This window comes from Strix uralensis, chromosome 7 (genome assembly GCF_047716275.1).
Source record: "Strix uralensis isolate ZFMK-TIS-50842 chromosome 7, bStrUra1, whole genome shotgun sequence".
Classification (NCBI taxonomy): Eukaryota; Metazoa; Chordata; class Aves; order Strigiformes; family Strigidae; genus Strix; species Strix uralensis.
Genome location: NC_133978.1, coordinates 27,347,119 through 27,375,017, shown reverse-complemented (window position 1 = coordinate 27,375,017; position 27,899 = coordinate 27,347,119). Strand labels below are relative to the sequence as shown.

At 42.2% G+C, this 27,899-nt stretch overlaps 1 protein-coding gene across 1 annotated transcript; it reads right to left on the bottom strand.

Moving 5' to 3' along the window:
- Nucleotides 1–1,493: 1,493 nt before the first annotated feature.
- Nucleotides 1,494–26,356, bottom strand: OGA (O-GlcNAcase). The gene is made up of 16 exons (XM_074875124.1): nt 25,800–26,356; nt 21,950–22,001; nt 21,552–21,649; nt 20,230–20,360; nt 19,728–19,899; nt 18,617–18,715; nt 18,173–18,457; nt 17,451–17,609; nt 15,574–16,184; nt 15,007–15,181; nt 11,396–11,481; nt 10,424–10,528; nt 8,758–8,843; nt 7,572–7,764; nt 4,553–4,712; nt 1,494–3,773 (listed from the first exon to the last, which is right to left on the bottom strand). Exons 1-16 carry the CDS (start codon nt 25,984–25,986, stop codon nt 3,637–3,639), a joined length of 2,736 nt encoding a protein of 911 aa, XP_074731225.1. The 5' UTR covers nt 25,987–26,356; the 3' UTR covers nt 1,494–3,636.
- Between the last annotated feature and the right edge of the window lie 1,543 nt (nt 26,357–27,899).

Sequence of the window (27,899 nt, the reverse complement as noted above, 5' to 3'; positions counted from 1 at the left end):
CAAGGGGAGGGACCTGCTCATCTCTACCCCTCTAAGTGTGGGCAAGAGCAGCATGATCTGACACAGGGGACTGCGGCACAGGAGCTTTTGAGGACAGAAGGCAAAATCCTGCTTCAAAAATCTATGGCAGGGAGGAGAGGAGCAGACTGGCCTTTCAAAGCAGAAAGGGAAGCAGCGAGGTCTGTACTGCAGGGGTGGAGCGGGGAGCAGCCAAATTAAAACCAAGCCCCGCTAACGCTGAGCTCACACGGCGTTCTCGGTCAGGAGCTGGCTCTGCTCCCGCCGCAGCCGAGACCTCCACCAGCCGGCCATTTGCTCTGCTCCAGCTGGAGTCGGTTCAAGAAAAACACGACTGGAGAGGTTTGAAAAGCCGAACCTGGCCCCGGAAAAAGGCCAGCGCTGGCTCAGCGGTGGTTATACAAGTGCAGGCGTTTGCTTCTGCGTAGCTGCTCTCGGCAGCCCTGGGCAGGCAATGCCCTACCACCGCCCTGGAGGGACAGAGGCAGGAGCCCATCGCTGCTGCCTACTCCCTTAAAGGGAAAATCCCTGGCACAACACCCGAGTCCAGCCCTGCCTCCCGGGCTGAGATGTGTCTGACAGAGGCAAGTCAGAGTGCCATTTCTGCTGTAACTTCGCGAAACGGGCTTCAAGAAAACAAAGACGCCTCTATGCAATGCGTTTTAGGATTTGGTGAAGAAAAACTATCATTTTAACATAGCACACTTTCACAGGGTTAGGAGAAAAGTTTTAACTGCCAAACTCTCTGCTTAGTTTGCATGTCATCACGTTCTCCACAATATATGCCTTTTGCACCGCACAGCCAGTGCACCTCCACAGCAGGCGGAGGAGCTCTTGGGAGCTGACCTTAGGAAAAAGCCGCTTTTCATACCCCTGACCCACTCCTTTTGCTTGGCTGTCACTCTAAGCAGAAGGTACTTGCTTTAGGTGTTTAGCTTCCTAAATTAGATTTTGTGGATATACAACTAAGGCCAGACTGTGGAGCTATGATGTTTGCCCCTTACACACAGCGTGACATCCCTCACGTTACATCATCTCTCACCTTGTTTCTGCTGGCAGGCTCTCTGGGTTTCAGCAACTCCTAAATCCAGCAGCCAGCAAGGAGGGGGGGGAAAAAAAAAAAAAAAGAAAAATGTGATAAAGGGTGAATGAGCACTGCTGCAACACAGCTCACACTGGCTTTGCCAGACACTGAAGACCACCTTTGAAAGAAATGGTTTTGACAAAACAGGTGAAGTTCAACCGGTGCTACTCATAGGAGTGCCATCCCAAAAATTTTTGGGGCAAGTACTTCTGAAGGGTCCCTGAATACCTGCCTCTGAAAAGCATCAGCACCGGCAATAACACACTGCCACCACCAAAAAACCAGACAAGTTTCTCTGCGAGCTGATCCCAAGGGCATCCAACACCAAGTGTGATGTAACATGCGCTGCTGAACCACTTCTGGTTCTGGAACCTCACACACAAAACACACATTTCTTATTTACATTCACTTCTCAATTTTTATTCTATTTCTCGCATGGTCTTCAAATACAGTTTTACAGGTCGTTTTTTTCTGCTACAGATACTGTTGATCTAAAAACAGATTAATGAAAGTGGCATTCCAACCTTAATGAAAATTCATAACCATGAAAGATATGTCAACATATCACTTTACAATCCTAGAATGATGGTATTGGCCTGACATTCCATAGGCTTATACAATTAACTTCTATAATAATAACAGAGTCACTGGGAGAGAAAATGTGGCAACTCCTTAAAAGTCAAGAAATAAGGCCACAAGCATCCTATGCTGTCATGTTATGCATCCAGATAAAATAAGTTGACTCTGGTATCCATGAAGAAATAAAACTCTCCCACCTGATAAACCAAGGTATCAGCTACTCAACATGCACTCAAAGCTGTATAAAAACTAGTGGCATTCAGCTCTGACTTACATGAAACCCCATAGCACAACCCCGTACCTCTCTCTAAAAATGAAATGAACTTGTTTCAACTTAAATACTTCGCTACCGCATTAAAAAAATTGTTCACATTCTGCAAAGGAAAAAAAAAAACCCATCCTGCATGTGACCGCACCAGAAGGCCAAACACAGCATCTCCTTACAGGTTGCAGACAACGTTACTGCTGTCTTAATGCCATTCATTATAGGTTGCCTAACTTCTATGCAGCTAGAGGCTTGTAAAAGGAACTGAACTTCCTTTGCACACCACCGAAAAAAACCCAGGAAAAGAAAAAAGGAAGATAAAGACAGCTGATGGCAGCAAGTGAAACAAGCAAGGTATTGCAAGGTGTATACCACTGGCCAATTACGTATCTGGGACACCGGGACCTCTGTGAAATACCAATTTCATAAATGATTCAACTACCTCACTACCAGATCCCATAGCACACTGGCTCCATCCCATAGCCAAACATGTCCGTCCTGGGTAAAAACATTAAACTCTTTGAACATTTAAAAGTAGGTAACCATTTAAATAATGTGTAAAAATGTGCTTATTGTGGCATTTCATATAGAAAAGTTATTTGATACAAATGTGCAGGACTTGAAGACCCTGATATATTCAAACTAGTACGAACAGGCTTTGAAACATGGTGACTATTCCAAGGACAAATCCCAGCCGTGGGCCAGCTCTCTCCCTCTCACCATCTTTTATCCACAATCCCCTGCGAATATTACCAAAATTAACGGGTTCAGCAGACCACCCTGTGAACTGCTGTTTCAGTCCCAGAGAATGATGATAACCTCAAGCAGTGACAAACTGCCGACCAAAGGATCATGTGGGACCCGCTCTCCTTACCCGAGATGGTCGGTTTCTAGCCCTGGATACGAGGCACAATAAGAAAGGTCAGTGCTGAGGACAGATTCATTCTCCATTGTGGTTTTAGGTTATTCAAAAGTGCCATCTTGGACCTATACCATTTCACTTTTCAAAAGAAAAAGTTACAAAAACTGGTAAACAAAAAGTTAGTCAGCGTACAGCTAAGTTTATATACACTGAAATTTACAAGTTTGTCATTAAGTGACTTCTGCCACAGACCACTGCACATTTGTCCCTAACAAAGCACAAAGCTTGAACCAATGGTCATTAGAAGTGACAACGGGTCATTGCTTTATCAACAAGCATAAAGATAGTCAAAAATAGAACTGTAGCTACTTATCTTTAAATTTGCTGATTGACACAAGCAATCCCTCCCATTTCTGCAACTTCCAGTTGCACACCCTGCTCTAGGACAGAGAAAGACCCTGCATCTTGATAGATACTTCTGACAGAGAGCACTTTTCTGTTGACACATGAATGCAGAGAACTGTTGTCAACCACAGCACCGATCGAGAGGGATTCCTCTGAGAAGCTATAGCCCATGCAAGATTCCTTGGCACTTCACACAGGACCAGGAGAGGATAAAGTTTCTCTTTGTTAAAACAGTGTTTTCAGCAGCATTATCCTCTTCCAACAAATTACAGTCTGAACGTGTGATGGGTGATTTTCGCATAGCCCTTTCTACCAAGCTGGCTTATTGCTGGCTTTGTGCAGCTAGACCATATGAAGATCCCCACCACTACCTGCCCAGCTGTTAAGGGACTACAGTACTGGAACAGTTCGCTGTCAAACACTTCACAGGCTTCTTCCAAGGATAACAACATCCTTTGGAAATCCTTCCATTTTAGCAATTTCAAAACAACCCAGCTTGCTGTAGAATTCCAAGATTCTTTTATCATCTGGTCTCACTTCACAAAAAGCCCCACGGGAGCCTGAAGAAGGAAGAAAGAAACAAAACATTGTAGGAGAGTTACTGTAAAAAGCATGACATCAAATATTGCTAGAGTTCACACCTATTTTAACATTTAAAACCAGTGAAATCACTGATTCAATTCCATAGGGAGCACACTGCCCAAAAAAAGACCAAATTCATGGCAACACAGCTGACTGTTCCCTAAAGGGACTGCAGATTGCAGACGTCTTGTCGGTCTGAATGAACATACCCCCTGCACACCTTGTATTTTACATAAAAGCATCCTGAAACACTGATGTTGGCTCAGAAAATAGCGCTAGAAGAGGGCACCAAATCGTGCACAGGAACTGTGAACCTCAGGTGCACAGTAAGGCAGACAGCCAAGCACTTCCCCATATTGAAGGTTTGGCAATTACCCACCAGTGCACACTGCCACAGATAAGAAAAAAAGCATCATTATCAATGCCAGCAGGGGAAATAAACACTTGTGCGTTGTTCAAGATGTAAAAATGTGTGCTCTCATTGCCAAACTGCTCCCTCAGTTCTTCCTATTTTCTAATTTGCAGGATAATGGCTAAAGTGAAAAGCTATCTTCTACAGAAGACAGCAGCAGAAGTTAGCTATCTGAAAGCTTTTTAAATTATTTACCTAAATCTGGAGTGTCAGCTATGGTAGGAATCAAGTATCTCAGGCTGACATGCAAATACGGTATGTTAATATAACCATCTCAAGTTTGCCTTGCACCCTAGAACTAACATATGATTAGGAAACAAGGAGTTTTGAGTGCAAGAAGCTTACCATTAGCCTTTAGAGAAGAGAGCAGGCAGGCCATCATACTTTTGGCCACACTTGGATCTGTCACTTTTTTGTGGATATCAATCTTTATCAATGATGGGAAGTTGGCAAGGAACGATTCTGGCAATACTTCTTGCTCTTCATGGAAGCTTAGCATTATTTTCTGAAAAGAATATGGGAAGCAGACATTTAATCATTATGCAGCTTTTAATTCATGTTTATTAAGGGAGGCTGCTTTGCTCACGGAATATACCTCCAAATCAGCATGCTTTCCAACTACACTTTTGATGGCCACTTTGTTCCTTACCTGCTGAATTGCTCTCTGTACTCCAGATAAAAGGCAGGCTAGAGAAGCTTCTCAGACCACCAAAGGAGGAACGCAAGACTCCTCGCATGGTTTGTCAGTGACCCACACTTCAAGTGGGAACACCCATAAGCCAACCCATAACCAACAGTCTGGGCACGGATACCACGTGTTCTGTGGTTCACAGCACAGAACTGGAAACATCTCCAATATCCACGCAATTATCTTAGACTACTTGCCCCCACAAAGGCAAATTCGTCTCTAGCTTGAAATAAACCTTGTCGATGATTAAAGGATTTAGTTGATCACTAAATACTATTGCCATCACCCAGGAAGATCTTTGGGAATATGACATCAGATGTTAACTTCATGCAACTCATGGGAACGGAACAAACAAGTGAGATAACATGGAAGCAGACAAAGCCAAATCTGAAATATATTCAAGTCGTTCACCCTGCTGGTTACTGAACCTTTAAGGAGCACTGGCTCAAGTAAACAAGCCACCTAACTTCATTTCATGTATAACTGAAAGGCACTGTCACAACCACCCAAACTAGGACTTCATCACACAAGGAACTGTAACATTAACAATCCCCATTTTTAAATTTTTTTTTTTTTTTCCAAGTCAGGTTTAAACACAATCCCCTAAAATCTATGAACTGCCATTTCCCAAACTCTTGCAGGGAGAGTCGCTGTTTGAAGTTACTATTTTGAACTTGTTGAGCTACTTCAGGTTCAGAACCACACCTGCTCCTCTGGGCTTTTCATTATCACAGCTGTAACAGGCACAATCCCACAGAAAGTGTTCAAAGCTAGCCACGCTGCTTTCAGGCACCAAGGCAACGGTGATACCTGTTTCTTCCAACCAAGCACTACAAGAAGTAAAGCAGGTTATCAAGGAGTAGGGTACAGGTGGAGCTAAAGAGCAGTTAGAGGCAGGATGCATTCATCTCTTGTGATCAGTAGTAACTAGTCTCAGGAAAAGCAGATACCAGAAGAACATCCCTGACAGGAATCTAGACAAAACTGCAAGACAGGCTCACGACAAGATGAAACAATAGTCAGAGGACGGGATGATTCTTTTGTGAAACAAAAGATTTTACTTGTCCTACAAAGTTTGTGGCTCAAGAGGTATTTAAGTAAACTAGAGAACAATTAAACTGTATTAGAAGTCAACAATTTGAATCAAATTATCTAAAAAGTACAGAAAGGGAGCTTTTCAAACCAAAGTGGAGACTGAGATTATCAAGAGGTAAAAAGTCTGTAAAGGAAACTGAATCAATCCTATTCTGAGAAAAAACCCCAAACTTTTCCCTACCTGATCTTCAATGACAGTGGTTTCTAAGCAGCTATTGAATATTCTCTACATTCCTTTATCATGTCAAAAGGCTAAATGGGTACAGCATCTGTCTCATAGTACCACAAGCTCTTCTGTACTCCAAGGAACATCCCTCAAGCTCCTAAGTCTTGAAAAAGACTTTTTCTAAGATATTGTACCAGCAGCAGAAACCCTGGGGTAATACACCAACAGCAAAAAATGTTCTTAAATTTCTCAATGGAAAAGCTAGTTTATCAGCACAAAATACCTTCTGCTTTCTCTCTGAAGTCTGGCTTTAAGCTTCCAGAAATCAAAGCCCCTTCTTTACCGTACCTACCACAGCTTTGCTGTGTTTAGTATCTGGTATCTTTATACATATCAGCTTTGCTTCAAAATCTGAATCTACACACACAGTTGAAAGCACAGCACTGTAAAAAAATCAAGTCATAAAACTTACAGACTGCAGAATTAGCTCCACTTCAATAGCAGTAGTGGAGCTATTAAGATACCTTCTAGTCACACCTGCCCCAGTACACTGGTGTTTGCTGCAAAGCTGGTGGTTTTTGTTTTGTTGCCCTGTCCTTACCAGCTGAGGATTCCCTTAGAAGGCCCACCAGTGTGACACCAGCATTTCTAGTCAGATGACTTGTTGGTGAATACTTTCTGGAAAGTATTCTTTCCCTCTTGAGAGGGAAGGAAAAAAGGCTATGAAGTGGTACTTCTGGCCTGCCTCTACTACAGCTTTGTCCACACCTCCTTCCACTTGCAGGTGTGGACCAGCACCTCTTAGTATTAAACACACTTCTTTCCTTGACAAGAATTCATCAGCTAAAACTTTTCACTATTTCTGACAGTTCAGTGTCATGATTTTTCTAATTTCTTACAAAAACAATTCAAGATACTGATTTTTAGCACTTGCTAAAGGTGGGATGTTGTTTTGCATCATTTACAGCTGTCACACTCCACAAATAGCTCAGATTTTAACATCAAAACGAAGTGCTCTTTAATTTGTTTTCCATACTTAAACTGATGTGACTATCAGGGGATTAAGCCTTACCTGCAGCACAGGGAAACTAATTTGTCTTTTCACAGGAGAACAAAGCAGCAGCAATCTTTATTTTCCAAATGTAATTTTCTCTAGATTAAGGTGGCTTACATTTACTGCATTGATTACTACTGAAGTATACCTCATGGGTGTATTACACCACACAGTTGTATCTGACTGGCAGTGAATAATTTTACTGTCACCTTCTAAGATGTCAGATACCGTGTTCATCAAAGAACTCAGAAAGGTACAAAAACTGAATTACATGGAAGCTCAAAATGCAAAAGAAAAACAAACACCTGCTTTGGAAAGAAAGAGTTCAGCATACAGTTCTGATCTCATGGGTTATACCAACCTCTGCCTCAGACAGCTCCTTGTCACTATTTGGTTTAGTGTATTTTTCTTGCATGAAAGGGATCCAAGACATTTTGCATTTTTTAATGAAAGGAGTCACATCAACCGTTCCCAAAGCATAGCCACATATGCCATCCTCATCTTCTAAGACGAAGCAGTAATCCAGGCTGAGGGTGAGTAGACCTCCTACTAACCTGCAGAAAGAAGTGTCCAAATTCAGTCAAAAGAAGGTCACTTTGAGCAAGCATGCTCTTCAGGTATTCTGAAGGAGACTCTACAGTCATCCAAAGAAGTGACAGAGTCCTCCAGTCACGGAATTAGTTCCTACAAAGCATTAACAGACTGATCGGCTGTCAAAACTCAGCTATGGGCAATATCTGCACCTCATGATCCCACAATTTAACTCTATACACACTGCTCTTCTGACTCACTAGAGACAACAAACTTCCTTCACCTTTTGCCCTCAGTTTCTCTGCTGACATTACCTCCTTGTTCTTCCATCTTCTCTTCTGGGTAATTTTTGATACCAGTTACAAATCCTTCCTTAACTACCTTCCTGGCACTCACAGAGCAGACTCTTTACAAAGTTCTATCTAAATTGAACATTCAAGACAAAAAAAAAATGCTCAAAGCAGCTCATTTTACAGCTCAGATTTAATGCCTTTTTTTTAAACTTTATCTCACTTGTCATTTCGTATTCTTTTTAAAAGTTGGTACAGGTAATCTATAACATGTATTTCAGAAGAAACTCAAGGCAGTTGCTGGGAGATTGGTCCTCAAAGAGATTTCAATTATCTGAAGAACTACATTAGGTTGGAAAAAAATACTAGAGACTAACTACAGACTATGAACACTCTCACAATATAGTCTCACAAAATCTGAAATAGATACTATGATGCACTGGTTTCATAATGCAGAGGTTTCAGCTAAGTCTTTTTTCTAGCAGCTCACAACAGATGACCACAGCATCAACTGAGCCACAGCTGTTAACGAACTGTATCTTTAACAAACCAAATCACCAATTTCCTGAGGCCTGCAGAGGGCAGATTTTTTTTTTTTTTAAAAAAAACCTAATGTTCTTTGCATTCTTCCTACACACACACACTTTTAAAAATTCAAATTAAATACAACGTCAGGACTTCATCCTTCAGAACCATGTCTGTAGGTCATTCATTCCCAATACATACTTGTCTCCAATTAAATCTGGTAAACTATGGAAGGGTTGATCAGCTCCATCAGCATACATTTCTCTGCAGATCTTATATACAGATGCCTAAGAGGAGGGAAGAGATGATTTCAAGTCAGTCGCATTCAAAAGCTTAAAACAAAGTTGTTGAGAGATTTCATTAACAGCTCCTCTGTAAACTAGTACAGACATGCCCTTAAGTTACACAGAACAAGAGTACCCATCTATGAGAAAGGATGTACCTTCCCCACCCACAAAGTAACTCGAAGTTGCCCATCAACATCGTGGTTAAGTTCAACGGCCGGGAAGGCAAGGCAGGAGGTCAACCTCCTGCACCTTGTAACAGCACCAGATTCATTCGGAGGGTTGGTTACCAAACACTCACTGCAGATCTTGCTACAAACTCCCTTTTCAAAATGTCTAATGTTCAAGTGCAATAATTTAACCACTGTGAAGGACAGACACACCCTGACTTTCTGCAGGTTAAAAGGCTTTCAGCTGAATCTCTTTAAAGAGTAAACTTGTATCAGTCACACTTTAAATAAGAAACTTTATGCTTTTCAATAAAAAGGCTTTGCGTTTGACATGTTTATGGCCTCCCTTTATGAAAAGGGAACTCCTGCTCAGAAGAAATATTTATGACTGCATGTTTAGCTGCATCACCAGTTGTTCAGGTGGCTCAGAAATATCAGTTCCATTGCCTGCAAAGGAACAAACCAGCTTAGGTACAGTGGTGCACTGAGGTATGGAAAAGGCTGCTTTACTGCCCACCAGAATGGCACAGGACAGACCCTAGAACTAACAGGTAAACGACATGCCCTGTCTGACTGGCTTCAAAGTCAGGATTCATTTGAGCTGCTGCAAACTCAACCTAAATAGGTATGTTTCAAAGGAAACACGTTTCATCTCAAGGTGGCTACAAATGCAAACTTCAAGCTACATTAATCCTTACATTGTTTAAAGTGCACACATAAAGAGTGTTAACTGTTGGTTGATACATTAGTTTCAAGTATTCTTCTTGCTAAGCTAATAAGAATAAGGCTACACCACAGATATTAATAAAAAAAATGAAACCCCCCTCTAATTGATAAAGATTAATACAAAATTTCTGGTTGCAAAGTATCAAACACTCCAAAACAGATTTGACAACAACCCTTTCAAAATGAGACCAAAAAGTTTACAACTGTAATTAAACCAGTAAGAATGGCTGAAATATCATCCCGTTTTACAACTACATTTTTGGACACAGTATCAACGTTCTGCCCATATAGCTCTGAGAATATCAGCAGTCACCCCAATAATTACTGAGTGAACAGGTATACGCACTCCCCCTAAGGTTAAGCCATTGCATGTGTTCCCACTGCGAAAATTCATCCTCCAGCAGCACTTGCCTTTCAGAAACAGGGAAAGCACTCATAGATTTAAAGGCCGTGGGGTGGAAGACTGGGAATCAAGATGTGGGTATGCCTGTACTGTTGCACAGCACACTGCTGAACCGTAGGCAAGTCACTTAACTTCAGTTTTCCTGGGAGACTGCATTTGTGCCTTGTGCAAGATACAGGGACATCTGTTTCATTAGGGAATGAAGGGACTCAGCAGTAACCAGTGTTGCCACAACAGGAAACGTATCACTAACAACGACAGTGACAAGTGTCAAAAGCAGTTACCTCATCTTTAGGAAAGTAGGGTCGTATGGTGTACACTTTGGAAGTGGGTGTTAACGGAGGCGGTTGAAAAAAGAGGTCATTTGCCCCATCAATAGGCAGCAAACGCTGTGAAAACAAAATACTTAATATGACTGTATGAACAACAAAACCCATCACTCTTGGGTGTGCACTGCAGACTCCCAAATTAACATTTGCTACTTGCAGGCACCCCAGAAGAAGGTGGGGTTGGTATGCTTTACAAATGCAAAGACCTTATCTGAATAGAAAATATCCAATTGGTGTTTTATAATATGCAATTGAAACAGCACATTAAGAGTCTGTTAATCTTATCTGCTTTAAAATACTTTTTACCAATCATATCTACACTGTCTCTGTATAAGAACATAGAATGTCAGGAGGAAAGGTTTGGTCTGAAGAGGGTTAACTGGCCAGAGGAGACGCTTTATCCCAAAAGCAATGCGCTGATTCAATTTGCTGCGCGCAGAGCACCTGTGAGGGGGGAAAAGTATAGCGCCTGAAAAATCCATGAACAAATCTGAACATGGTATAAACAGCGATTTAAGAATATTTGCCAATTGAAATATTTGCAACAAAGCGCATTACAGCTTTATTTAGAGAGGAACCAAAATTTGGATGACTATCTCTTTTGCTCATGGAATTCCCATCGGCAGACAAGCATGCGCGCATTGTGCAATTGCGGGCGCAGATAAAAATGCTGTGCGACCTGCAAAGAAACAATGTGAAATGTACAACTAAAGCCGCTGCGCTTCGCATGCGCGTGGGACAGGCAGCATCTCCTTGAGAAATTACTGTAGAAAGGGGAGGAAAATTATTTTAAACCAAGCTGTAAGGCTAATGGGCTTTGGACCAGAAAGCCTTCGGCAGACCAATCCTTCCAGACCTCTGATGTGCAACAAAAGGTTTCTCATAAAACAAAGAAAATGTCATTCAGTTGTGAAGTCATATTGATACCTGGAACTCTCCTGCTAGACCACCTCTAAAGGCCCAGGGTTCTTGGTCTCCACTTAAGAACTGTGCTGAAGATTGACTACGACACCCTGTTGAGATCAGATCCAAGCGGAGAATGTTACGAGAAGGGGGATTTCCTGGGTGTCTAACATGTCCAAAAAGCTAACACACACTTGTGGAAAAAGCTCTCTAACTGAGCTAGAATCCAGGGCTTGGGGGGAGGCTGTAATAATGTATGATTTATAAAGATCTTGTGCTTGTGCACCAATTGCAGTATTCCACATTTTTCATTACCTAAAACAGACCAGCCTAAGAATAGGTGAGGTGATTCAGATAACACACCTCACTCCAGACCAGAAGGCACAAGAATGGTGCCATGTGCAATTACGTAAGCTTCCCAGACATTCTGTACCTTTTTTTTTTTTGGTGTATTTGTGGCAGAAACATATATTTCATCTATGAAAAGATGACATCTTGGAAGCCACGTGGCTCAATAGCTACTATTGTAAATTTTAGATCAAACAAATGCCATTATCACAGCCCCTTGAAAAAAATGGACCTTTCTGAAGTCACATTTTAGTAATGACTGTTTCTAATCTTGTCAGAGAACTAGGACTGGCAATATATGCAAACAGTCTGGAACAGTTCAGGCAGCCAGGACAGTTGTATGAAACACTATTCTTGCAAGAGACTACACAGACTTACACAACCCAGGCCGTACCTTCACAATGCTGCTGGCACATTAAAAAGCTAAGCCGCGTTAAATGGAATTAACTCACAATTTAACTAGTACACCCTGTTGGTCAAGATAACGCTACCTTTGCTTTTTAGCATTCTGATCTTTTTCCTCCTCAAGCATATCAGGTGCACCAGGGTCCCTGCTGATAAATCAGCCCCAGCAGGCCCACTGAAGTGCTCAGCTTTAGTTTATGCCTGCTTTAGAAAAACTTCTATTAGCTGTTTGACTTTTAGTACTGTTCCGCCAGCAAGGCGCCACAGCCTTCACCAACTCACAGAAATGACAACTCTGGGGGGGGAAAAAAAAAAAAAGCATGGTATCTGGAATGGAGATTTCAATTACCCGCCTAGTTTTCTGACAAGATGAGCAGCGCAAATACTCTTTTCCTTTTGTGGACAGCAATCTACCTCCTGTTCAAGTAACAGTCTCAGATCAGTACAGACAAGTATGTTGTGCTAGTCAGAGAGTCCCAAAGTGTGCCAAGTTTGACATTCATGAGAGTTTAGGAATATATGTTAAATGCAAACTACCCTAAGTATAGTAAATTTCAGAAATGATCCAAGCATCAGAATTTGAATTTGGTTTACTCCCACATTTTAGAATTCTCATGTACAAAGATACCCTTCACAAAGAGATTTAGTCAATAACTTGGAAGACAGTATTTGTCTGTCCTTTGAGACTACAACTTAACTAGCACTTCCAATTATTACAGTAAAGAGCTGCGTGAATGAAGAGCTGTATAAATGAAAAACATAGTTAATGCCTTAGTCGCTGCGCAAATGTGACTTCAGTTCATGCCTATTGCACATCTAATCTATCTGAGCTGCCTCACAGACAAAACCTTTCCATTTTAAAAAATTAATGACGACGCGCTGCGAACATCTGGCGCTGTCCATCCAATAGCAGTAGAAACTTGTGCTGAGGATTCTCCCATCTGTACACAATGGGGAAGAAGACAATAGAAGTCATTAGTAATCCATAGTACTGTACAGCCACACTAATTTAAGGGACTGAATGCTAGCTGGACTTGGGAGGAGAGGTGAAGAAAGTGAACGTTCAGTGGACCATTGAGCACACCATTGTGAGAACTAATTTGTTTGGATTTGTAACATACTTAGCTTTATATAATGATGTATTTTATCAGAGACCTTTGCTTTATATGTATTTACACTAGTGATAAAATGCAAGCTGAAGACAAAAACATCCCCTCTCACAGAGGCACTGTTAGCCTAAGAGTATTAAACTGTATACATTAAGAACTTTTTATTTTTTCAACTATTTAATACCAGTTTGAGTGCTAGAATAGAAGAGTGCCAAAGCTCGACAGAGCTAGTATATACAAAGTTGGCTTATAACGTGAACTATTCCAAGTATTTGATGCATTTAAAGACTTGAACCCAACTTTACCAGGACATTGAAAACTGAAGACAATTTCAAGCTGAAATCTGTAGGTCATCTGATAATTCTGAAGTGCAGTCTTTAGCTGGGCCCTCAATGTTTAAGAGATTACAAGAATCACTGTTGTCTTTACAGAGTTTTGGCCTGGAGTTTTAAACAGATTAAGTTATCAAAAAAGAGAGCATTCTTGCTAGCTAAAGGTCCACATACAGCAAGAATAGTAGAGCTGGGGAAGTTGCGTTACACCAGCCTTAAAAATGCACGAACTAAAGCATTTAAACAGCATTAGGCAGAGATGTTAACGTACTACAATGCTGCCAAGTTTTCCTCTCTGCACTTTGCAGAAGGCAGCCTTAAAAGCTCTTCTTCTATATCAACCATCCATACAGGGATCAGATATTTAATAAGCACAAAACACAAGAAGTTGTTGAGCACGGACTGACTTAACAGGTCTTCTCTGTCCCTGCTTAAACCTGCCAGTGTGGAGTATCATTTCAAGACAATCCAAACACTAGGACTAGACCAAGGTTGTGTAATGGTTAACCACTGTGAGGTTTGTGACAGCTACAAAAAGTGTGACGTGAGTCCACCAGCTTTGCTGCCTGCTGTGTATGTCAAGCAAGTCCACAGCACATTCATTACAGTTGGATTGAAACCTGAAAGTGAAATGAGGTCACTAGAATTACCCAGGCCATGCTGGTGCTATCTGCCAACTTAGGATCCCTCAAAAATATTTCAGGGGAAAAAAAAAAAAAACAAAAACAAAAACACCAAAACGTCACACATTAAAAAAAAAGGAAAAAAACCCCCTGTTTCGGCAGTTTAAGTCTCAGACTAAATCTGTCTAGAGAGCTCCGTAATTTCCACCCATTACCAAAAAATAAAATTAACAAAAAAAGAATCAACAATTTGGAAAGTATTTAAAGGAAATTATTTTGCACCAGAATAGCCTTATGCTAGAGCTCGCATGCGCAAAGGGCTGGGAGGATTGGCTTCCTCTTGGCCAGGCCCATTGAAAGGTCGCTTCTGCAATTGTTCTGTTGAAGACAGCAATAATGTTATCAAGACAGAGCAAGCAGCAGACGGCTGATGTGGTCACATTTCGTAGTGTCATTTCCAATCATACCCCAGGGTACCCAAGGAGTTACAAGGCTTAGTCCAGTGTGCATTCAGTCAAGAGTAAGTTAAAGTCAACACTTACGTGTCAGATGAGATTCAAGTTTCATTAGCCCAAGAAGAAAATCAAGGTCTCCAATCTTAAGCATCCAGCAGACTTCACTTACAATACCAAAGCAAACTCACAGCAAGCATTGCTTCAAATAGCAAGACAGGAAAACCCATAAAACAGGGTCAAACCAGACCCCATGTCCAAGGAAACACATTTGCCTAATACTTTGTTTTCCCCGTGGGCTAATTAAAAACAAAAACAAAAAAAAGATACACTATCTGGGATTATAATGGCTCCCAATGCACCTACCTAACCACTGCACAAAAGATTTCACCATTGACATAATACTCTTGATATCCCAGACGTAGGAGTACATGTCATAAAGGATTGTCCTGTTGGCACAATTGGAGAGGCGAGTGAACATCCCCATCACCAAGCTGCACATCTCTTCAAACTTGGCTGCTCGGTTACGCCATTCTTCTATCTATGAACAGAGGCAAAAGATCCACAAGATCAAACACAACCTTCTAGGGAGGCGAGGTACTCTACATATGGAGGAAGAGTATCCAATTTATTACTTCACTTTACTAGCACAGACCACCCCACCACACAGGACTCACGGATATTCTCTATGGCTGTTAGATGTGAGGCCAGTACAGGGATCACCAGTCAAATGCCGACACCAGACTGCCTTCATAGCTAAATGGCACTACAGGGCTTTATTCAGCTGAAGGAATAAAAATTACTGTGATCTGTGGTTAGTTACACACTACCCTTCAGGTCCTAGGAAGTACAACGCCAGCTTTTATTACAGACAACAGATAACATTGCTCAGGATTTTGATTTAAAAGGAGAAAAAACAAGATTCACACTTACTTTTTCAGCATCCTTTCCTTTGCAATTAACACTGACAACACTGCTATTTGCTCTGAGCCACTGGAATTCTCTCAGCATCTGTGCACCTTTGGGCCCATGTTCATAAGGAAGGTAAAACAAGTCAGCAAGAAGCTGCAAGTCCTCTAAAGTCACCGGTTCTACTGTGTAGAGAGGTTTTTCATTTGGCCCGGGCACAAATTGTTCTTTGTTAATTTGCTCATCAGTCTGCATAGGGGCAATGTCACTACCAGAGTCTTCCTGCATAGACATCTCTGGGGACTTTGATTCAGCTATGCACTCCTTATCAGTATCCATTGGTTTCAACTCCTCCGCCATCTTGGCTTCGGCAATATCTGTCAGTATCTGATTAGCATTCTTGTCTGCGTCATCTTGTTTTTCCACCACCATGTCCATCGGTTCCTCATCAGATTGCTTCTTCTCCTCCTCCTTTCCCAGGGCCGGTGACTCGCTGCTCAGTGCTGCTCCCTGGCTCATGATGGGTTCTTGGTAAACGGTGGTAACCACAGTTGCTGCATTTAAAGAGGATGGTGCCACCAGAGGCCCTACATCCCCTACAGTAGTTTTAGCACCACTGTGGGCAACTTGTCTACCTGAGAATAAGAAACAAGTTTAGAGTTTTCAGTATCTGCCATCTAACATTCAAATCAGCAACTTCTGCAAATCATAAATGAATCTGTTGCCACAGCATCTGATCGGTGCAACTTCCTTTTGGTACCTTTGCCTTTTCACTTCTGTCACTGTAATTCTAACTACTGACTTTGTTTTTCACAAGTTCCCTCTCTGCATAACTGGTGCACAAAGATAGGATGGGGAAAAAAGTCAGGAAAATTAATTAATATTTACGCACTGCCAGCAACATTTCTGACTATGCCATCAGAATAAAAAGCTCTCAGAGTTAACCTTTTTCCTCTGCATCAACTGACTTGTTAAAAGTTGCATTGGGATATAGAGCACACTTCAAAATAAAAGGACCAATGCTTAAATATTTCAATTGCAAAAAAATCTTTAACCCAGGGAAAATTAAGACATTCAAAACCTGACTGGACACAGTCTGGGGAAACCTGCTTTAACTCACCCTGCTCGAGCAAGGTGGTTAGACTAGGAGATCAAGAGGTCCCGTCCAACCTAAACTATTACATGAAAATGGAGGAAGATGATGCATTAATTACTACTCCTCACCCAATATTTTTGCTGCAGTCGAGTTTTAGAAAGACCCAAAACCCTACAGCAGTTCAAAAGGATAGCTGTACCAGAGCACAGTTGGGAGGAGAAGAGGTTCTTCCATTCCCCCACCAGTTATCAGAGAAGGGTGACCACCTCAAACCCACATTTGAGAAAAACATATTTTACCTCAGATCCCAAGCCCCCATTGCTACAAGAAAGGTGTACAATGCTGAAGGAACCCAGCTGGTTTCCACAGACAGAAACTCAGAAAAATAAAGCCACCTTTAAACAACTGCAAGAACATAGACTCTTCTGGGCCAGAACTAATGTTTACAATAATTTAACACCCACTTTAAAAAAAAGACTATTCTTCCTATTCTCTCAGGTTCTGTGGAAGTCTAGTAACAACTGGACTAGCAAGACCCAGGATCTTTCCTGTCTTGTCAGATGTGCCAAAGAATCATACATCAGGGCTGCTTCTGCTGATCAGTCAGGGCACTACAGGCATGCTGCAAAATGGCAAGCACTATTCTTTCTTTATTATTGTTTCCCCAATTAGCAAGGCAGAGAATACTTCCAACTGAGAAGTATACAAATTGTCAGGATCTGTAAAATAATTTTAATATAAATGCAAGTACTGAACATTTAACCTCATTTTTTAATCAACCCCAGAACAATACTGAATCACTCACTGCTGTATTGCTGAGGCACACCAAATTCCTGTAACCATTCTGTTAAGGCCAACTTCAGGGCCATCTGTGGGCTGTAGAGAACATCTGTTTCAATATCTTCATCGCTCCCCTCATTTTCCAATTTAATCTGGATAGAAACTGTACTGTCTTCAGTATCAGCTACAGAGACAAGTTTAAAAAAGTTATCATGCAAGTTTCATTTAAAATAAATAAAAAAAGTCTCATCAGATAAGGCATTCAAGAACTCTCCAACAGCCTTACTTCACAAAGAAGGACAAAACATTACAACCTAATTAGACAAAATGGTCACCATCGACGTCAACACAGAAACAGCATGCAGAAACTAGACATTCTGGCATTCAGAATTTCTCTTTTGATCTGAACTGCTTCTACTTCAATGAAATCAAATCCATAGAAATTTATGTCAAATTTGGGCATTAAAATTGCTTGGTGAGAGTGCTTTTTATACAACCACAGATACCTCTCAAGACTAAGAAATTCTCTGATAGCATGTGCTGCAGATACTTCCTAAGAAGTCAATAAAACAATCCAGATGCTTGTTATCTTTCAGGCAACTGCTGTTTACTTATGGGATAGAAAATGTTAGGTGATCTTAAAAAAAAAAAAACAGTTGGTGAAGAAAGTCTAGAATCATTAAAAAAAAAATCAGCATGACTTACATGGTTAAGCATAGATCCCAGCAAAAAATTACACATACTTACTCATCACCACATCTTTTCTCACTCCATTCATGTTAGATTTGTACCAGGTTGCAAGAGTGTGAATAGCAACATAATTGGCTTCAAATTCACAGTTTGGATTGGTCAGAACTCCCTTTAGCCGAGGGATGAGCTCAGTTGACCGACCTTTGTAAGGCCCAAGAAAAAGCCTCTTTTGATCATAATCATTAGCATGAATGTTATCCCAGATAACTGGTGCTCTTCTGATGATCTTAGAAACTTCTTCAATGGACTCTACTGGAATGTCTTTCGATACAACTTTTGGACCTAAGAGGGAAAGAGCATATCCTTGAAGATTCAATCCCCAAGTATTTGGGCAGTTTATTTTACTAAATACTTATGAGAAATCATTTTTAACACCAACAGTGAATTAAAGAAAACCAACAAAACCAACAAAACCAAGCAAACCAACCAAGCAATTTTTACCTGTCCATAACACCTCGATGCCAGGGAGCAGCTTTTCTCCTACAGTCCGTAAATACGGTGACTGGGCAACATTTGGATAACAGAAAGTTCCACAGTACTCTGCACAGGGAAAGAGAATGTCACTGTTAGTAGAAGGGTGCATGCACGTGACAACGTACTCAACCGTCTCACAAACACACTGAGAGAATATGACCATTTGGGAAAAAGAAACACCTATAAAATTAATCAAGAAAGGCCCAAAAGTCTAAAGTATAAAATAAAAATGACATTATGAATGATACTTAGCATAAAGATTAGAAAAGGCAGAGAATTTATTTAAAATTACTAAAATGTCAAAATTAGAAAAAAACTAATAAAGACCATAAATAGAAGGGCAGGTTACAGCAGACAATATGCAAGAGAACCAGAAACCCTAAGACTGATCATGAAGTGCAAATACCTAAAGATATTAACACCAGAACATATGTATCTTTAAAGTTAAAGAGGAGGTCCGCAACAGAACCAAACTACTACAGTATAAGGGGATAAAAATATTAACAATGACATTGCTACTGAATTCAATCTTCCTTCAACAATCCACACCACTGAACATAGTGATCCTCTCTCCTTTACAATATTCTTACAGGTATTAGAGGAAGCATGTAATTTTAAAAAAAGCAATGATTGGACCTGAGTGCAAGTCATCTTATTTTTTAATAAATAAAACAACTCAGTGACTAGTAAAAGTTGGTAATCTTATTAAAAACAGGTACCAATGACAGAAGAGAGCACAGACTGTGCTGTATCTCTACCTTAAGAAAATTCTAAGAAACTAACAGTTAGACAGATCAAGAAGCAAAAAGATTTTGGTACAAGTCAAACAGAAGTCTTCTTTTAACCTAATTTTTAGTTCAAACTTCTTGAACCATTCTATCAAGCTCCCTTCTTTGGTTGGCATTGAGCCTTTCAGAGATGTGTAGATTTGGCAAAATCTCTGCATATATTTGAATTACTTGAACCTTTCTTTATAAGTCAATTTCTTCAAACAACCCCAAAAATACTCCTTAAAGTAGTGATTAAATATTAAACCAGCAAGATAGCAGGCTGAACTAAATGATTCATCTCATTTTACCTGTAGGACAGAAAAGGAATGTGTCTGGTTCTCCTAGATATTGATAAATTTCATTTGTGATTGAGACTTGAGCATGAGCAAAGGAACTGAAAACTTCTTTGTCTGCTGCACACATGTTGTGATCGATATCATCAAACAGCAGTGCAAAAGATCTGCAACCAAACTGGGAAACCTAATACAAGAGACAAGAGCAAAAGGTTTGTTTTTTTTTTTTTTTATTCTACAGTTTGAGTTAGAAAATCTAATCTATCTTAAAGGGAAAACTACAGGAATGGGGGAGAGAAGGTACAGGAGGCAAGACAGACTTTGTTATCTAGTCACAATGTCTATCTCTGACCCACTGCTCTGCTTCTCTCAAAGATTAGACCTCTAAAGACCTGCAATCTGTTCCAGTTTTAACAATCCAAAGCTGGAAAAAAGCTAACTCTGTAACAGCTTTTGGACAAAGGCAAGAAGTCAATTGGGAGAGCATAGAAGATGTGTATGTGTGTGTCACACTTACCTGGTCCAGCTTGCGTTTCAATGTGGATACCTCTTTAGGATTGGAGAAAGTGATGTCAAGTCCAGGCGAGATTGCATAGATGAACTCTATTTCATGTTCTCGTGCAGCTGATATTAGAGTCATTAGCTGCTCTGGAAATCAAATTCAAATATTGCAGAAGGATTCAACAATTTTAAAAAATAAATATCTTGGACATCATTACAAGTAAATTATAAACGCAGATGCCTCTTCTATCATAATTAAAAATAAATATAATAATTTGCCAAAATTTCTTAAAACTAACACAGCAAAGAGCACCAAATTATTTGGAAAAGTTTTCAGAAATTATGCCAAAAGGAATATAACATCTGTCCTTGTATTGAGAAGTTTTCAAATCTTTAAAAAATTTTAACATGAAAAATAACTTTATCTCAATGTTGCAAGGCAAATGCAGATAGTCTGGTTTTACAGATTGCACATCAAGAGTTCTACAACTATTACTCACTTCTTCCCCACACAGTAAGATATCACCCTGCATGACACTGACTCACATACTACTCATACGACTGAAGCTTGGGGCACATGAAAAAGGGCTTTTTTTAACATCAGTATACAAGAAGTAGTTGTTTTAAAACACAAACTTGAAATTTAATCTTCCATACAATGAATAAAGATAATCATGTTTAAAATATTTAACAATTTTTGTTATTGGCAATTATCTTGCAGTACCCTTTAGATTATATTTCTGCAGTGTGGCCTCCAAGAAGTATTATTTAATTTCGAGCAAGTATAATTTTTGCCCTCACCCAAGAAAAACGATAATACCCACAGGCCAATAAAACACTGCAGATCACATAAATGCCAGAGGTGGATAAAAAGCCCCACACTAGGCTGAACAGGTCTTTTATGTTCTGACTAAATAGTCAGGAGCTGCTTTTCTAACTGGTACTCTCTTCAGTGAGACAAGCACTTAATGAATCACAGAAAAGGGCATGCTACTCGCTCATCAATCTTTTTTCTTTTCTGAAGCAAATAATTTCTACTTCAAAATATGACCCAGATGTTCAAGAGCCAGAGGAATAATTCTGAGCAATCTTTCCCTGGAAAAAAGTAAATCTTGTAAGACAAAGCCTTAAAAGCAGTTTTAGGAATCATCTGCAGAGTTATAGTTAAAAGAAGTAAAACCAAAGCTCCACTAAATACACCTGCAGGGTATTAAGAACAGGTCTCCACTCACCTTTGGAAATGGCTACTGTGATTAAACACACAAGCATATGTAGTAACGACCAATTCATTCAAAAGTCTATTTATAGAAAACACAGAGGAGAAATAAAGGCAATTACCCGCTTCCTCCACAGAGTACATTTCTCGCCAGAACATCCTGTGCTTGTAGTCATCCTTTGGAGCATACAGGTACGTATTTAGTCCCCACTTCTGAAGTCTACAAACATAGGAAAAAAGCCTTCATCGAGAGAACAGCCTACTTTTTACTTGATCTAACTTATTCTTTTTCTTCACTGAACATTGTGTTACACTATTAAGTCATAATAACCTTATGCACAACTGATAATGGACAAATTCAGTTTAGGCAAGATGGAAAGATGAATACAAGTCCCCAAGAATATAGATTATTAGGCAAAAAATTGCTCTAGGTTAGAACAATAATTCTTTCCAGGCTTAAGTGGGAGATTATGATTATATTGCGATGGAATGTGCTGCAGTAAGAGGAAGCATGACTTGCCTTCTAAAAAGTTCTTTCCTCTGCTCCATAACCCAAGGTCTTCCATAAAATCCTACGGGAAACAAGATTAAAATTATCCAGTTAGATTATGCCTGCTCCATGAAATTTCATATTACAACCCACCATTTTCTTCCTCTTCTGCTACATTCATCAAAAATCTTCCCAAAGCAGAAAGGAAAAAAAAAAAAATCTGGTTAGACAGCATTAAGAAAGTGTAATAACCTAAAGTGATCTCAATTTAAAATGCAATTATAACTTATTTCATTTCTTATGATCTAAGGTCTTAGAATTTTGGACACTGAAGCAATTAATTTTCAGAATCCGAACTGTATTCCTGAGCATATGCCCTTGACAAGTCAAGTCAGCATTATTATAAGAGCAGACTGAACAGTCATAACCTAATTAAACTATCACTCCATACAGCTACAAAATAGATTTGACTGTAATGTGAACACTGAAGACACCTGAAAGTATCTACCAGCTCAAAAATGCTTAACCAGTGGCACAGATTAGAATGCTAAATACACACACAGGGTATATAAATACATACTGAGGTAGATGATGTGCAATTAAAAAAAATGCACAAGTGAGTCAACAAAATGCTTAGGATGTCATTCCTTTTATTCAGTTTAACTGGCTCCTTGTCAAAGTTAACTTGCAAGCTGACATCTTACAATTCCCAAATCTTTGCAACCTAAGACTATGTCTTTGAATAACCATATACAAGCATCTACACAAGTGATTTTAGAATAGTGTATACTCAAAGTAATGGAATTCCATGGAAATTTTAACTGCTTCTTAAATCTAATCCTTCCATTTTAGAAACATAATACTTTAAAAAGCAATTTCAATGCACTCTTAGTCAAGTAAATTCACTTAGACCTATGTGCAAACAGTTCAGCCACAAGTGGGCACTTCAAAACAAAGCTTCAGCTTGGCAGTCTGTGCAAAGACCAGAGACTAAAATAACACTGAAATTAGCTAAGCTCTTATTTTCAAACAGCATGGCCACTCAGTGATGAATGATGCTCCTAATACACAAAGCTCACAAGTCCACACAGAACACCAGCTCAAAAGGTAGACAGTATCTTAATTTCCAGAGATACTCACCATTGTAAATCTGTAAATATTTGGTCTCACAGAGGTCAAACACACCTTCCTACAACCTTCCAAAACTCAAAACTGATGCAACTGAAGCATTTTCCGTATATTAGCAAGTATTTCAGTTACCCGTTACATAAGCAATGCTTTTTTAAGCAGCTTAAAGCAGGCTCAAGTTTTAACAATTAGTCTCTCAAAGAGTGATCCGAGACTAACTGGCACCACGAAGTGGCAAAGCTGAATAACTACTACTCCTCACAAACTGCTAAGTGACAAACTGAGGACAGTTAAACAGAGCAACAAGCAAGAGAGCCGTTGCAAGGCATGAAAGCCTCTCAGTTTATTTCACCCAGAAGAAATTTCTCATTTTCACTAGCATTACCTAATTCTGACTGATGCTGCCCCGAGGAAGCTCAACAACCCACAAAAGGAATGAATTACTGTGATACCTAATGAATACTACCCGTGCCTCATAACTCCTTCAGAACACTTTTGCTTTACCTATGATATTACTGTTTCAGATCTACTAGCCTAAAGCAGAGCAAGGGCCTACTATTAAAAAAAAAAAAAAAAAAAATCAGGTAACAAAGACTAATTAAATAGGACTGAAAAGAACATGCTAATCCAAAGCAATAGTTTTCTATCTGTCACCACATTTCTTAGATTACTAATGTCACCAGCTGATGGCAATTCTTGGATCTTTTTGTCCAGCTAAAAATCGATCTGTTTTTTTATTACTCCCTCAAGACTGTGTGTCAGGTGAACACAAAGTCAACAGCTCATGCCAGATACCTCATCCCAGTTACCAAGCTCTCCATCACTGGAATATCCTGGAGGCAAGAGCACCAAAGCTTTGCATCCAGTACTATCTTATTACTCACCAAAACAATGAATGTGATATCCATCATAAGCTCTTCACATTCTTAGAGTGCACACCCAGTATTTAGCCAACTCCCGCTCCTGCCTTTCTACAAAAGATCCAAACTCTCCATCTCATTGCTTTAATCTCACCATACCTCCAGTCTGTGTTAACCACTGCACTATGTTTAAGTATTTATCTACACTTCTGAAGTTAATCCCTGTTTTTCACTTACCCCAATAATTCTCTTGAGTCACTAAAGAGACAGATGTTTTCACCCATTACCGTTTACCTCATTCACCACAACAGTTTGCTTTTCTCTTTGTTGGGTTTTTTGTTTTTTGTTTTTTTTTTTTTTTTGTTTTGTTTTTTTTTTTAAACACTCCCCTATTCCTTTTTTTCCTGTACACATATTAATGTTAGACTGGTCTAACTAGTGTTAGACTGCTTCACTGGACAGGGGCCATTTTCTTGCTTTGTTTTATGCACAGTGCAGTCAAGAACACCTGCACCAAAATATATACAGAGGCAATCAGCAATGAACTAAGATGATAAATGATTACGGTATACACAGTTGTTCCAATATAAACCTGGATGAACAGGTGATCTGTGGTCAAGGTGTATTGGCAGGAACATGAGACAACATGCTGTTACAATCTGTATTTCTGCTCACTATTATCTGTCTCCAAAACCTTCAATCTGGCAACTATCTTCACAGAATTAAATCTATTAAAGACAAGACATCTCTCTCCATGCTGACTGTATTTAAGCCCTAGGTAAGTGCTAAAAACTAAAGGCATTAACTGGGCATAGTGCACTTCACACAGTGACATTTGCGGAAGCCAAATGGTCTTTTCTTTTTAAGATATGAACAAAAGGCAATCTGCAAGCAAGGCAGATACTGACTTTGATAAACTGCCTGCTTCCCTCTCCATTCCATCTGTTAATAATTTTGTTCACCTACTGGAGATTCATTATAGCTAGAGAAATAATATCAGTCCACAAGAATTTAGAACAATTCCAAACCAACTATTATATTGGGAATAAACCATTTTTCTTGCTGGCTTTCAACCATCTACCTTAATTGACCTGTCAGAAATGCAGATAAATTCCGTAGTTACTGAGAAATGCAAAGACAGTCCCTTTATTCTGCAGCTTCTGCAACAATTCAAACCTTTTAATGCTGCAACTATGCCAAAAGACAGAAGAGAACTGTTCCACAGTGCAATTAAATTGGTAAGCTACAACACTTCAGAGAACAGGGAGCATTTAATATTAATTCCAGAACAGATGTCTATGGAATCACCTACTCCCTACCAAGGAAACTGAATCCGAGCCTCTGGCGCGCAGGAAGAGCATGCACAGCTGGGATAATCGCACAGTAGCTCCTCTCTCACTCCCTCCTACCTCCCCCTTTGCACACGTACTACAAGCGAGCCACGGCACTGCCTCAGCCTCCATGAGGAATCATGGGCCCGCTGGGGGTGCCAGCCCTGCCCTGGCCCCAACGAACAGCTGCCATCACAGGGCACTAGCCAACAGTTTCCAGCACAAGCCCCAGGGGCAGCAGCCCCGCCCGGGAGCCGCGGCTCCTCCCCACCCCCCAGCCCTCTCTAGCGGAGGGAGCCCTGGCCAAGAACCGCGCACCACCCTCCTCGCAGAGCGGGCTCCTCCGGGCGTCGCAACGAGCCGGGGGAGGACACGGGGAGCCGCAGCACCAGCTGGGACCAGCCCTCCCCCCGAGTCTCCTCCGGATACCGACCCCCCCCCCCCCCCCAAATACCCCCAAGTCTCCCGGGGATACCGTCGAGCTCCCCGCCACCCCAGAACACCGACCTCCATGCCCCCAGTCCCCCAGGAATATCGGACACCCCTTCCGAGAGCTCTTACCTTCGACGACGCCGCAGAGGAAGCGGCGGGAGCCCAGCGCGGTCTCCGTCTCGGTGTCGGTTTCCTCGCCTCCCGGAACCGGCCCCACGGCGGCGCCCGGCGGCTCTAAGGGAGCGCCGGGCACTCCGGCCGGGTTGGGGCTGCCTTGGGGCTCCTCCAACGCCGCCTGCCCCTCCTTCTGCACCATCCTGCCGCCCGCCGCCAGGACCCCCGCTCGCTGGGCCGGGCCGAGCCGAGCCAACCCGAGTCCCTCCTTTCCTCTCTCCACAACCCCTTTGTCTCCGCCGCTCCGGGCCGCCGCCGCTTCCTGTTTACGGGGCCCTGCGCCTGCGCGGGGAACCGGCCCCAACCGGTCCGCACCGCTCCGCCCGCAGCCGCCCCGCTCGGAGACGCGCAGAGGAACCGCCGCGGGAAGCTGCTCCCTCCGCAGGGAGGAGCGACGCGGGCCGCCACGGCCTAACGGCCCCCCCCGCCGCGCTGCCGGGACCGCGCCGCTCGAGCGGGAACAACGGACTGAGGAGAGGGAGTTACCTCAGGGAACGGGCGGGCGGGCGGAGGGGGAGCTCCCGCAGGGCGCATGCGCGAAACGCGGAAGGGCACGCGCTGCGCCTGCGCGGGAGGTCGGCGGGGGGAGGGGCGAGGCCGAGGCTGCCCAGGGCGCCTGCGCGGAGAGCGGGTGCGTGCCCGCGGCGCATGCGCGAGAGGCCCCGGGGAAGGGGGGGAGGCGGCAGGAGGGCAGCACGCAGGTGCGGGCGGGGGGATCGCGCATGCGCCATGGGCTTTGTGTAGGGAAGCGGCGCCGAACGGGGGGGGAGGTGGACGGGTGGGAAATTGTGTTTACTTCGGCTCTGCGCATGCGCCGCAGGGGACGGCGCGCGGAAGCCGCGCGGGCGGGAGCGCGAGCGCGCCTGCGCAGGAGCGCGCGGGCTCCCTTGAGCCGTGACCTACTTCTTACGGCGCCGCCGCGGCCCGGCAAGCTAAGCAGGGCCCGCGGGGGCTGGGGCGCGGATGGGAGACCGAGCTGCTGCGTCTCCGCCGCAGGGTGGAAGGGGGCCGCGGATGGGGTGCAAAGCCCCTACAGCCGCTCCCTCCCAGCACAGCCCAGCTGATGTTAGGCGTGCACATGTTTCCATACCTGGAAGGGGCTATGAAGCTGAGATCATCTCACTAAATCAGGGAAGGGGCCTGGGGTCAGACAGCATCTCTCCAGGGAGAAGCTGCAGTCATGTGGGTCCACTTGGGGCTGGGAAGCGACAGGCTCCCAGAGCGTGAGTCAGAGACCGCAGGGCCAAGAAGGTGGCCGCCCGTGAGAGAGGCCAGCAAGGTGATCCTTCCAGCCCACCCAGCCCTGGGGAGGTCACGGCAGGTACCAGCCAACATGAAACCAGTGAGCAAAAAGCTGCAGGAAACTCCAGCTTATGAGGAAGGGCTGGAGAGTGCCTGCAGACATCACAGCAGTGACACCACATTTCACCAAAACAAATAAAAACTGATTAAAAACATGCCCTGCTGATCTGGACACTGTTCACCCCTATCCAGCTCACTCAGCTTTCCCAAAATCCTCCCTTGCATTTTTGAAGTCTGTTTCTTACTCTTTGAGCTTATTTCTACTGATGATATTTTGGCACGATGAGAAACCCAAGACGGCTGCATTTCTGGCTCCAGCTATACTCGTGCTCAGGAAGCTGCAGCAAAGACCCTGGCCAAGGAGCATCTCTAGTTACCATCCCCTCCAATCTAAAGCTTTCAAAGAACAAAAATAGCAATTGTACTGCTACCCTAAATAGTAACTAACTAAATCGTATTAATATGCAACAAGACTTTACAGAAGGGTTAGAGAGGAGAAATGCACCAAATTTGGGTGGAAAAACACACAGTATTCTCATACCACCGTATACAGAGCTGGGTAGTTGGCTGCTAGGTCAGAAGGGACCCTGGAGCAGGCATCATGCTCACAGCTTTGATTGTGCTGAAATAATCCTGCAGTAACAGTACCCATTGTTGGGATCTCTTCCTTTTACAAGATCCTTGTGTTTCTAGGCAGTATTCAGGATGCTGGAGTGAATCACTGCCCCAGGCTGCATCAGCTGCCTCATCCAG

What these genes read in the sequence shown, in the direction of transcription:
- OGA (XM_074875124.1), bottom strand. Translation starts at nt 25,986, where the DNA reads ATGGTGCAGAAGGAGGGGCAGGCGGCGTTGGAGGAGCCCCAAGGCAGC. An exon ending in CATCGAGGTGTTATGGACAG is followed by an intron (nt 18,458 to 18,616) that starts GTAAAAATTGCT and finishes TTTCCCTCTTAG; the next exon opens with GTCCAAAAGTTGTATCGAAA. An exon ending in AAGGAAAGGATGCTGAAAAA is followed by an intron (nt 15,182 to 15,573) that starts GTAAGTGTGAAT and finishes CTCTGTTCATAG; the next exon opens with ATAGAAGAATGGCGTAACCG.